At 53.9% G+C, this 12,650-nt stretch overlaps 1 protein-coding gene across 6 annotated transcripts in view; it reads left to right on the top strand.

The window, feature by feature from the left end:
- Positions 1 to 12,650, top strand: part of Scn5a (sodium voltage-gated channel alpha subunit 5) — a 99,544-nt gene that overhangs the window by 61,820 nt on the left and 25,074 nt on the right. For 2 of the 6 annotated variants that reach the window (XM_052724177.1, XM_052724165.1), the window contains exons 15-20: positions 761 to 934; positions 1,967 to 2,323; positions 5,359 to 5,799; positions 6,996 to 7,154; positions 10,610 to 10,730; positions 11,355 to 11,509. In XM_052724177.1, coding sequence (XP_052580137.1) covers positions 761 to 934; positions 1,967 to 2,323; positions 5,359 to 5,799; positions 6,996 to 7,154; positions 10,610 to 10,730; positions 11,355 to 11,509 — 1,407 coding nt within the window. Of the gene's footprint in view, positions 1 to 760; positions 935 to 1,966; positions 2,324 to 5,358; positions 5,800 to 6,992; positions 7,155 to 10,609; positions 10,731 to 11,354; positions 11,510 to 12,650 lie in introns of all 6 variants that reach the window. The other 4 variants (XM_052724157.1, XM_052724149.1, XM_052724190.1 and 1 more) reach the window with 2 other exon arrangements.

The raw sequence follows: 12,650 nt of genomic DNA, 5'->3' as shown, positions 1-12,650 counted from the left end.
GAAAAGCCAGGCATAACCTGGCGTAGTGGTGCGCGCCTCTAATCCTGGCACTCAGGAGGCAGAGGCAGGCGGATCTCTACAAGTTCAAGGCCAGCCTGTATAGAGAGTTCTGGGCCACCAAGGCTAAACAGTGAGAATTTTGTCTGAAAAAAAGAAATTTTAAGCTAGTGTGGCCACATGCACCTATAACCCTAGTCATGTGAGTGGCAGAGACAGGAGGATGGCTGAGGCTTGCTGAAAGCCAGCCTAGCTCCAGGTTCAGTGAAAGACCGAGTCTCAAGGGTATAAGAGCAATAGATTAGGATACCCAACGTTCTTCTCTGACCTCCACACGTGTGTACACCACATACCCCGCCCCCCCACACACACACACGCACACGCACATTAAACCCACAAGTACCCTAGAGCAACGCCTGCACATTGCCAGCCCCCGGGGAAGCAGTGGCTGGTTGCTATTACAGGGGCCTTGTAAATGAGAGAAAGCTTGGGAAACCTGGTGAAAGGCAGAAGCAGGGGCCCTGAGCTCCTGGAGTGCTGTGAGGATGCTGTAGCTGCCCCAGCTTCCCCTGCAGGTGGCCATTAGACGTCATGTCTGCAGAGCCCATGATGAATGCAGGCTGTTTGTGAGCTGAGGAGCCTGGCGAGGAGCCCAGAGGCCTGAGGGGAGACACTGGCAGGACAAGAGTCAGGAAGCAGGGTGCTTGCTGGCGGGGTCTCCAGCCCACACTTGGGGACCTGCTGACTCCTGCTCTCCCTTCAGGTCTTCACAGGGATCTTCACAGCAGAGATGACCTTCAAGATCATTGCCCTTGACCCGTACTACTACTTCCAGCAGGGCTGGAACATCTTTGACAGCATTATCGTCATCCTTAGTCTCATGGAGCTGGGGCTGTCCCGCATGGGCAACCTGTCTGTGCTGCGTTCCTTCCGCCTGGTACGTGCCTGGACCACCGCAGAGGGGAGGAGCGGGCTGGGAACACCACCTCTGTAGCCACGATCCAAATACTCTTGCTTTGCTCTGTCCTGCTCCGGTGATGGCAAGACATTTGTTGAGTGTCTCCGGGTGCCTGGCCCAGTGTGCAGGGGGTGGGGGGTGGGGGGTGGTAATCAGGTGGAGGTGGGCAGCATGGGAGACAATTGACAGTTGCGTGTACAGGATCCAGGAGTGGGGTCATGTGGCAAGTTAACAGGCATGGCCAGATCTGTGGGTGGCTCACTCTGAGCGTTGCCTACTGAAATGGCTTTTTTTTTTTAACTTGGAAGTGCTTAAATTACCTAGGATCTTGCTAAATTGCAGAGGCAGATTCAGTGGGTTGCAGATGTCGCTGAATCTTCTGTCTGTGGATCACATTTGGCGCTTAGAATACCTGAGGTCCTTCTGGGCCTGGTGGTGTGGCCAGGGAAGGCTTCCTGGAAGAGGAACTTGCAGCTCCAGTGGGGATGGAAAGTCCAGTCTATAGGTTCTAATGCTGACCCCGTTCTTATGAGCCAAGGAACTCACAGAAGTCATTTTACCTTTAAGGACCAAAGGAGGGTGGTGACTATGCCAACCTTGTGTGGTTATCAGAAACTCAGATTAAGTCAGTCCCTCCTAAGCACAGGCCTGGGACATGCTAGGTGCCCAATAAATAGAAGCACCCACCATCTTTCTCTGTGATGACTGAGAGGCAAGAAAGGTGGCCGTGAGTCAGATGGCTGGAGAGTTCGATGGAGGAAGGGCGCCCCAGGCTGGGAGAATCCACAGGGCAGCCCGTGGAAATGAGAGTGGGGAAGTGTGGGGGCAGAGAAGAGAAGGCCTGGAGCTCAGGAGGCTGTCCAACGACTGTGCCAAAAATCAGCAGTAATCCCCTAAGAGAAACCAGTTGGGGGACAGGACCTCCCAGGGCTTTCAGGCGGGAGCTGGGGGCATAACAGCATCCATGACCCAGACCTGTTTCAGAGGCACCCCCTCTCCCTCCTTTCTCAGCTGCGGGTCTTCAAGCTGGCTAAATCCTGGCCCACCCTGAACACACTCATCAAGATCATTGGGAACTCCGTGGGGGCCCTGGGCAACCTGACGCTGGTGCTGGCCATCATCGTGTTCATCTTTGCTGTGGTGGGCATGCAGCTCTTTGGCAAGAACTACTCAGAGCTGAGGCACCGCATCAGCGACTCCGGCCTCCTACCCCGTTGGCACATGATGGACTTCTTCCACGCCTTCCTCATCATCTTCCGCATCCTCTGTGGAGAGTGGATCGAGACCATGTGGGACTGCATGGAGGTGTCCGGGCAGTCACTGTGCTTGCTCGTCTTCCTGCTTGTCATGGTCATTGGCAACCTTGTGGTGAGTCCGCCAAGGGCTTCATAATGTACACTCACCCACCTACCCATCCATTTACCTCCATTTCCTTCTCTCTAGCCAGTCACCTAGCTGTCTATCAAACCATCCACCTTCCCATAAGCCTCTGGTCTGCCTACCATTCATTCATTGCTCATTTACCCATCTTTCCCTTTCTACTCTACTATCCATTCATGCACCTGTGCACACACTTACCCATCCACCTATGCACTTATCATAAGCATGCCTACTCATTTACTCATTCATTGTCTCATCTATCTACTCATCAATATGCTCACCATCCGGCCATCTACTCACTTGGTCATCCATTCACTACCCACCTTTTCATCAGTCTGTCTACTTAGTTACCAATCCTCCCATCCATGTGTTCATTCATTCACCAGTCATTCATCCGTTAGTCACATCTACTCATTCACTCATCTGTCTACCACCTTCCCATTCACACATACACATTCATGCCTGTTCATATACCCACCCACCCCCCCATTCATCCCCCATTCATCTACTCTCTTCTCTGCCCTCCACTCATTCGTCCACCCCATCCATCAACCTCCCCATACATCCCACATTCACCATTCCCATCCACCTAATTTATCCATCCAACAAGCTGTTCACTTAGCCATTGACTCACTCATCCTTCTACTCATCATCCTTCTTTGCAGTTTGCTCATTCATTCATCTGCACACTCATCTACAAGTGCATTCGTTACTTGCTTGTTTTTAATTCATTCGTTTGTTGACTTGTCCCCCGTTACCAGTGAATTGCTACTTGGTTCTCTGCTCAGAGTAACAAAGACTTGCTAAGTATTTCTGACATGCCAAACATTATGCCAGTTTTTGGTGGGTATGCAGAGGGAAGCATGGCCTAGCCCAGATACTGGTGGTACTCATGAACTTGAGAGATGTAGAGAAATAACCCTCAGCCAGAAATAACTGAGCAGTGCCCCTAAGGAAGAGTCCATGAGTGTCCTTCCTCCCCAGCTAGGGAAGTTAAGGGAGGTTTCCAGCCCAGAAGAGACGAGGTTAAAGTGACTCATCGGCTCAGGACAAGAACTGCTTTATTGGTCACATAGGTGACCAACACTTGCATGGTCCACTGTGAATGCCATGTCCCCCATGGACAGCACAGTGTCACACCAGCATATAGGGAGGTTTGGATCCACTTTCCAGCCTGCCGTGGCCTGAGAACTATGGGTTACAAAGCCGTTCTCCAAACCTGCCTGTTTTCACTATCCACGTACCTCAGCTGGGCCAAGCCAGAACCCAACAGATTGTCCACCCCCTTCTCCCCAGACTAAAGCTCAGAGCCCAGAGAGGAATCAGTGCACAGTGTCAGAGGCCCCCTCAAAGCAGCCTCCCCTTGGGGTGGAGCCTCATCTAGTCCCTACCTGGCTCCAGGGGCTACCAGACTTTTGTGTTCCAAAAAGAAAGCAAGTGTGCCCAGCACTCACCTGATGCCAGCACTCAGCCTGCCTGATGCCCGGCTGAGCCGCCCCTCACCAGAGCCCTGTCATTTCTGAGCGGATCTGCCTGGGGACAGAAGATTAGAGGCTCTGGAGGAGGGAAGCTACTGCTTCCCACGCTGCTGCCTCGGGAACTGGGCCGCTGCTGGGGCCAGCCACGTGGGTGGAAACAAGCTTGCTACTGAAATGGGGAGTGATCAGGCAAGGCTGGGGCCACGCGTGATTGACGGGGAAGCCCTGGAAGAACGAGCTTCAGAAGCTGAAGATGGAAGGCCCTTGGGTGCTGAGTGGGTGGACAAGGCCTCCTGCCTTGCCTGGAGCTTGGACCCAGGACTCTTAGGGACGAGGCATGGGTAAGGGATGTGGGTCACAGGGAGAACTCTCAGTGGGCCGAGGAGCAGAGGTCAGGGGCCAGGGTTGAGGTCAACATCAACAGCAGTTTTGATTAATACTGAATCCCTTGTCCTTGGTGAGGACGTGAAAAAGGTGGCCAGGTGTCAGAAGCGGTCACTTCTTCACAGAGTCAACACGGAAGCACCTTTGGCTTTTGCTGGCCAGGGAATACATGCTGCTTTTTTCTTTTCTTTTTTTAATCAAAGGCTTCTTACTGAGGCCTGGCCCTCTTCAGAATGTTCACCCCAGTTTTCTGGCAGATATGGAGTCCCTGTGGCAGGGTGCATCCCTGAGCAGTTTGGGAGAAGTGGGAGCAGGGCTCAGAGATATGTCTGGCCACCCCTACAAGGGCCTCTTCAGCGGAACTCCTTCCTGGAGACTGAGAGAAGGTGCCAGGGGATTCTCACAGGCCCACTGCCATCTTCCTCGCCTCCCTGGGCGAGGCAGTACACCTTGTCCCATGACTCCGGGATGTCACACACCAACAGCGGGTCTGAGGTGTCTGAGTACGCCCGCCTTCCTTACTCCTTTCCGCCATCGTCCCTTCTCTGCTCCCTTTCCTGTGACCATCTTAAGACACAGGCAGAATGAGTGCTCTGTTAGCAGCCACACATGCTGAGGAGATAGTCCGCTCTGTGGGGAGCCAAAGCTAATCATTTCCCTTTTACCCACAGACTCACCAGCCCTTTCAAAGCCCTTAGAGGTGGGAGTAGTTTCTTTGGGGGCCCCCTCTGCCTTGTCTCTGACTCCCCACTTCCCAGGAGGGATCCCTGGGCCCATCCATCCCCTGTGTCCCATCTGCCCATTAGTCCAAAGGCAGGAGGGGACTGGAAATGGAGAGGGAGGCCAGTGTTGAGGCTGCTGGTGCCTGGTTAAGGCTCTTTCCAGTCTCCCTGTGTGACCTGGAGCAAGTCCCTAACTGTCCCCATCTGTGGCTCCCTTCTTGACCCTGAGCTAAAATACAAGGGACCTGGATCTGAAAGTTTTCATTCTGGTTGGGTGGACCTTTTGCAGATGAAGCTTCCATATGCAAGAGAAGGAGAGGGGTAGGTGAGAGCCCAGGGCTCTGTGCTTCTTGTCGTCAGCAGTATTCAAAGTCTCCTAAGGCCTCAGTTTCCCCTCCATGATCAGTGCCTGGGTGAACTTGACCCATTGCCTCAACAGGTCTTGAACCTCTTCCTGGCCTTGCTGCTCAGCTCCTTCAGTGCAGACAACCTCACCGCCCCTGACGAGGATGGGGAGATGAACAACCTCCAGCTGGCCCTGGCCCGCATCCAGCGGGGCCTGCGCTTCGTCAAGCGGACCACCTGGGACTTCTGCTGCGGGCTCCTGCGGAGGCGACCTAAGAAGCCAGTGGCTCTTGCCACCCACAGCCAGCTGCCCAGCTGTATTACCGCCCCCAGGTCCCCGCCACCCCCAGAGGTGGAGAAGGCGCCCCCAGCCCGCAAGGAAACACGATTTGAGGAAGACAGGCGACCCGGCCAGGGCACCCCTGGGGATACGGAGCCAGTGTGTGTGCCCATCGCCATGGCTGAGTCAGATACTGACGACCAGGAGGAGGATGGAGAGGACAGCCTTGGCACCGAGGAAGAATCCAGCAAACAGGTAAGCCCTTGTCCTGACGGGGCAGCCACCCGCTTGTGCGGGGTCCAGAACACAGCCGCCAGCCTCAGCCAGACTACCCCAGCAGTGGTACGGTGGGGAGAAGACAGGCCAGCCCCATAACAGCTGGTCTCCCAGAAAGGTGCCAAGTCCAGCTGTTACCCACCCATCCATCCCCAGCTAACTGTACAGACAGAGAAAGTGAGACATGGATAGGCATTCTTCATGAATGCCTCTCTGCCCAGCCCCCGACTCTGACTGTTGTCTGGCACCAGGACCAGCAGGGACAAATGTCTGGGTGAGAGAGGGATATGCCTTGGTGACCTGCAACTGTCCCTTCCCCTCCTCCCATGCCTGAGGCCAATTCTGGGATTTAAAAATAAGCATCCCTGAGATGGAGGGGTGTCAGGAACAGCACTATCTTATCTCCTGCCCTGTTAGTTTTAACACTTGGGACCAGAGTCTGGCCCAGACAGAGTGTCTGCCCCTCAGGTTTCCCTTGACCTGAGCTGGGCTCTATGGCTGCTCCTCAGGTCTCTAGGTCAAGCATGCCCAATGGCCCTTCCTGGCCGATTCCTCAGCTGGCACTAGGTGGGCCTGGCCCAGGAGAATGAGGCTTGGTTCTGCCTCCTGCCTCCGATGACTGCAGAGTCCAGCCGTGGCCCTTGTAGCCGAGTTATAGAGCTGTAGCTGTTGTGGTTGAGGGTGGGAAGGTGGGGGTACTAGGACCACAGCTTCCACCATTTCCTGTATTGGAGCAGAATTCTAGCTGTTCCTCCTCTTCCTTTTACCCTTGGGACCAGCACAAGTGTGTGTGTGTGTGTGTGTGTGTGTGTGTGTGTGTGTGTGACTTGTGGGAATCAGTGCAGGCAAACTGAAGTATCTTGTGGACTTGAGAAGTCAGCACATCCTTCTAAGTAGAGTTGGTAGCACTCGTGGGGCATCATGGTTCAGCTATGCTCTTTCAGGGAGTCTGAATTGGAGAGGTTTATGCTGAGCTTTGGCTATGTGTCCTTTGCCCATACTCATCAAGAACCTCTCACTTACTGACTCACATCAGCTGATGAAGAGGTCTTCAGTAGATAGAGGTTCATGAAGATGCCAGGAAGAGGTGGGCAGAGGCTGAAACCCACAAAGCCACGGCCCTGGAGGCCCTCTGCCTGGGTGTTTAGGCTCTGCTCATGAGATCTTTTCAGCAGGAATCCCAGGTTGTGTCTGGTGGCCAAGAGCCCCCTCAGGAGCCCAGGGCCTGGAGCCAGGTGTCAGAGACCGCATCCTCTGAAGCCGAGGCCAGTACGTCTCAGGCAGACTGGCAGCAAGAGCCGAAAGCGGATCCCCGGGCCCCGGGGTGCAGCGAGGTAACAGTGGGGTCTGCAGCTGGGGCCGGAGCCAGGCCATGAGGCCACCGCACAGGCCCGACATTTGCTAAGGGGAACCACAGCCAGTGTCACAGACAGCATGGAGACCCATTGCAGAGGAGGGTGGGGGACCAGTGTCCTGACAGGGAGAGATGGTGCCCACCCCAAGGCCACAAGAAAATTGTGGAACCAAGCAGCTCAGAACTCTGAGGCAGGACTAAGCCTGCAGTTCCATGTTCGCCCTCCCCCATGCTGTGTTCTTGTGTGTGTTCTTCTACCATGTGGCGAGCGTTTGTCCTGTGAGGACTTGGTCGATCTCTCAGAACAGTCCTGGCTGTATCAAGTCACCTGCTGCCTCGTCCCTGCAAATGTTAAAGGCGGGGGAGGGGGAGGCAGCTTGTCATCAGGATTTACTGTGGCTGCAAAAAGGCTTTACTCTGAATTAATTACCACCTACTTGTGTAGTTGGCTTATTTTATTCTTTGGGGGCCCACCACCTAGCTCCCAAATAAATACATGGAGACTTATTCTTACTTATGAATGCCCAGCCTTAACTTAGCTTGTTTCTAGCCAGCTTTTCTAACTCAAATTATTCTGTTTCTCTTTAACTACATTTTGCCTCTGGGTTTTTTACCTTTCTTTATTCTATATATCTTTCTTTCCTTCTTACTCCGTGGCTGGCTGGGTGGCTGGGTGGCTGGCCCTAGCCTCTTCCTCTCCTCCTTTTCTCACCCCTTGCTCCCTTCCCTAGATTCCTCCTTCTATTTATTCTCTCTGCCTGGCAGCCCCGCCTATTTCTCTCTCCCGCCTATCTATTGGTCATTCAGCTCTTTATTAGACCAATTGGGTGTTTTAGGCAGGCACAGTAACACAGCTTCACAGAGTTAAACAAATGCAACATAAAAGAATGCAACACATCTTTGCATCATTGAACAAATATTTCTCAGCATAGATGAATGTAACACATCTTAAGCTAATGTTCCACAACACACTTGGAAGCTTTTCTGTTTAAAAAAAAATAAAATCTGCATCTCTCATTTCACATGAAAACTGAAGAGTGGTGCTACCACGAGGTAGACAGGTGGTAGCCATCCCCCAGCCTCAGGCTGGAGCTTTCTGGTTTGCTGTACCACCACCCTCCTAATCGCATGTGTGACCTGCCCAGCTCCTCTGCACATCTGAGTTTTGAGCACCCAAGCCCAGGGACCTGTGTCATGGCTAGCCACACTGCTCAGCCTCACTTGCTTCAAGCATGTGGAAGGGAAGTCATGTGTTCAAAGAGAGTGCTGGGTACCATTCATTTTCCTGTATCTGACCTCACTCCACAGCCCAATGCTTGTGACTTTGGTCCCATAAGAAAGGCCCTAGGATGCTCCACCATCATTGCCAATCATGGGTGGTCCTGGAGCACGAGTCGCTGGTGGACTGTGTCCTGACTGCAGGTCACAGCCCCCTCCCTGGATGGTCTAACACTTGACATGTGGAGTAGGAGGATTCCGAATGCAAAGCCTCGGGAGGGAGTGTGAGATTACTCAGAGCTTTGTGGCTTCCTCCCTCCAGATGTGTGCAGTCCCGGAAGAGGAAGAGAAAAAAATGCTAGGATGTTCCCAGGGGAAGGACTTCTTCCAGACTGGGCATGTAGCTGGGTTGGTAGAATGCTCGCCTAACACTCGCAAAGCCCTGGGTTTGATCCTCAGCACTGAACAAACTGGGTGTGGTGACCCACAGCTGGAGGCAGGAGGATCAGAAGTGCAGGGTCAACAGCAGCTGTGCAGTGAATTCGAGGCCGCCTGAGCTGCATGAGACCCTGTCTCAGAAAGAAGAGAGGGAAGAGGGGAGGGTCTTCCTCCCTCCCGCAGTAGGATCCTGAGAACTCTTCTGTCTGAAGGCCAGCCGCTCCTTAGACAGCTCTGTGTCTGCAAGGCCCTGCCTGGTGTAGCCTCAAGAGCATGGGGACCACAAGATAGAGCCCCAACCCTCTGGCCACTCCGAACAGCAGGCTCTTCCCTCTCCTGAGACCTGGTCGTTTTCTGCCACAAACCTCAGAAGTAAAAAAACAGGAGGTCCAGATATGGGCATGGTGACTTACCCAAGTAAGGGGAAGAAGGCCACATAGCCGGGCTCTGGCATCCAGTCCAGGGCCTGAGCCTAGACAGGCCTTCTGCAGCCGGCTGAGATAAGAGTGAGGCTGGGTGGGAGCAGATGGGGCGTTCCTTTCTCCACGGAAGCCCTTCTGATTCTTCTATCTTAAGGTTCTGTTCCCCAGAAGGAGAGGTAGGGACAGGGACTCTGTGTAAATGACTCATGGGGGCAGTGCTCCCCAGAGAGGCCAGGAGGGGCACAGGAAGCAGATGGGGAGAAGAAAGGAGCTAGGCCAAGGCCAGAGGCGGGTTCGATGGCGTAGACTTCAGCATGTGACAGTGAGGAACTGCAGAGTGTTGAGCCAGACCCTGTGATGTCCTGCCATAAGGCCTGTGGTAACCAGCCAGGCTCTCCATTCACCAGCCAAACTGTTCTGGAGGGGCCAGCTAAGCCACAGGGCTCACCTTGGTAGGATCTACCTACCCACAGATCCTGGCATTGCCCACAGCCACAGCGGCACAGACACTCACAGGCTCTCATATCCTAGAGCAGTGGTTTTCGACCTTCCTAACACTGCGACCCTTAGCACAGTTCCTCATGCTGTGGTGTCCCCCAAACATAATGGTTATGTTCATTATTTCAAAACTGTTACTTTTGTTGCTACTTCATAACTGTAGTTTTGCTACTGTTATGAATTATAATGTAAATAACTACTGTTATGAATTATAATGTAAATAAATATCTGTGTTTCCCTACGGTCTTGGGTGACCCTATGAAAGAGTGATTGGACTCCAAAGGGATATCGACCCACAGCTTGAGAACTTCTGACCTAGAGCCTCCCTGGGAACCAAGGTCTAGAGTCAAGGAGGGAAGGTTCCAGCACTTTCTCAGACACACTCCAGGCTCCACCCCCACCCCAAAACCCACGCGAGCTTGGTGGGGAGCATGGGCTGTTGTTGGCATGTTCTCTGCATGTCTGACCTGCTGCTGTGTGCCTGTGTCTTGGTTTTGATTCTGTTCGGGATGTGTGTCTGTGTACCAATGGGCGTCCCGTTGTCTCCTCAACCATGTCTGTCTTGTTCAAGCTAGATGAGTTTCTTTTCCTGGGGTTCTCCCAAAGCCCCTCATTCTCCCACATCCCAGCCCTAAATCCAGTAGACCAGAACCATAGACGCAGGAGTCCTGAAGCCAGTCCTCACTCCATCCTCACTAAGAGGCTCTGTGACAGGCATCAGCCCACTTCCACCTCAGATTCCCAGGGTGTGCAAAGAGGGGGGCCATCTGGACTCACCCTAGGCTCCCCCAGATGCCAAGCTGGAGCTGGAGGCTGGTCCTCGACCTGTGGTCATCCCTCTCCCTCCAACTCCCCCCAGGCCCCCGAGGACAGTTACTCAGAGGGTTCCACCGCTGACATGACCAACACGGCCGACCTCCTGGAGCAAATCCCAGAGCTTGGTGAAGATGTCAAGGACCCAGAAGACTGCTTCACTGAAGGTACTGAGCGGACAGGAGGACCAGGAGTTCCTCACCCTGAGCCGGGGTCTACCCTCCTTTACTATTCCCCTGCAATGTGGGTCATAGTGGTTCTGCCTACCCAGGGTGCAGGACTGGTCAGCATCACTAAGGGATGGTAGCACCGTGTTTGTGGTGTGCGAATTTAACCCAGGTCCACCACGCCCTGCACCTAGGAGTCTTTCGTTGTCTATTCGTGTGGGTGTGGTATATGGCCACGTTGGTGACTGACATCTGCAGCCTGTCAACGGGTGCACTTGGAGTGCAGCTGTGGTTTTCCGTCCCACGCCACTGCAGGGCTGGCTGTCACTTAGGGCTTCACCAAGGCTCAGACACTGCAAAGATGAGGTAGATCGTGGGAGATAAGTATTTCCAGAGTCCAGGCTGGCACCCATGCCATCCCCAGCCCTACCAATGCCCAGTCCAGCCAGCCTCTTCACGGAACAATTGCCGATTGCGTGGCTCTGCAGAGAACGCCCTCAGTCCTCCCACACTGATCCCTCACACCATGTGCCCCACCATCACAACCCTTCAATCATTCCCTCAAACATCTAGCCTCTGCCATCAGACCTGAGTGTTCACGGGCCCTGTCACCCTCCCCCATAGGCTGTGTCCGACGCTGTCCCTGCTGCACAGTAGACACAACGCAGGCCCCGGGGAAGGTCTGGTGGCGATTGCGCAAGACCTGCTACCGCATCGTGGAGCACAGCTGGTTCGAGAGTTTCATCATCTTCATGATCCTGCTCAGCAGCGGAGCGCTGGTACCTCTTGGGGATGTTGGGCTGGGCAGGGAGGACTGGAGGAGGAAGTGGGGGGCAGGAAAAAGAAGTCTCCAGCTAGAACACCTGGTCAGAAAGTGGGGCAGTGCCTCTGTTGGAGATGTGCTCCCCAGGCCCCCTGGAGCAGACAGGCTCATAAGCCTAACACCCACAGCATGTACGGAGGCCAGGCAAAAGGGCTGGCACCTGCCCTGCGTCCAGCCCACTGCCTTGTTCCACGAAAGGGAAATTATTTCCTCTGGCTCTCCAGCCTCCCACATTGGAGCTCATCCGCCTGCCCTCTGCATCAGCCATGCTGTGAGGCTGTTAAACTCTAGCCATGACCCATGGGGCAGTACCGGCTCCACACCACGCCTGCCTTCTGGGGGCCACCAGCCGAACCGTGTAGTTCACACCTTGTCACATTCTGTGCGTACATCAGCGTCTATGGAAACGCCAGTCACTTACCCAAAGCTCCACCGTTCAAAAGCCTTAGATCTGGTGTGCAAACCCAGGCAGTCGGATTCCTAGATCAGCTGTCCTGACCTTTCCTTTATTAAGTAGTCTTTTCTAAGCAATCTGTGTTCCTAGCCTTGGGGTCTTCCACTCTAGTTAGAGAAACCAGATTCAGCAGGTTTGAGATGTCAAAGATCAACACAGGCTAGAAGAGGGCAAGAATGGGTCAGAGGGACTCAGTGATGAGAGCTGGGCAGTCTCCCTGGAGTGAGCATGGAGGTCCACAATGGAAGATGGCCAAGGAGGAGCCTTGAGACACTCCAGAAACTCCCCATCTGGCTTGCAAGCATGCTTCTCTGGGTCTATAGGCCTTCTACAAAGAGATGGGCCAGCCCTGGAGATGGTTCTGGGAGGTGCCAGTGAGCAGGGATGGGAATAATCCAGAGGAAGTGGGGAGCAAGCCCTTGTGTTGTCGGCAACATGCGAACCCTAGTAGGGAGCATTTTGCATGCCCCTCCCTGCTTTAGAGTAGGCCTGGAGCCATGACTTGCAGCCCGCCTGCTGTTTTACCATTGGCAGCCTGAGCCAAGTCTCTGTAGGTTTCAGAGAAGTATGATTTGACAATATGTTAACAAGCTTTGTTTTTAAACAGCCACAAACAAGGGCAGCCAGAGCCGTTTAGTCTGGG

This window comes from Peromyscus californicus, unplaced genomic scaffold, assembly GCF_007827085.1.
Source record: "Peromyscus californicus insignis strain IS unplaced genomic scaffold, ASM782708v3 Scaffold_11__1_contigs__length_118956290, whole genome shotgun sequence".
Classification (NCBI taxonomy): domain Eukaryota; kingdom Metazoa; phylum Chordata; class Mammalia; order Rodentia; family Cricetidae; genus Peromyscus; species Peromyscus californicus.
The sequence above is the reverse complement of the archived record's forward strand: the minus strand, read 5'-3'. Positions and strand labels throughout refer to the sequence as shown.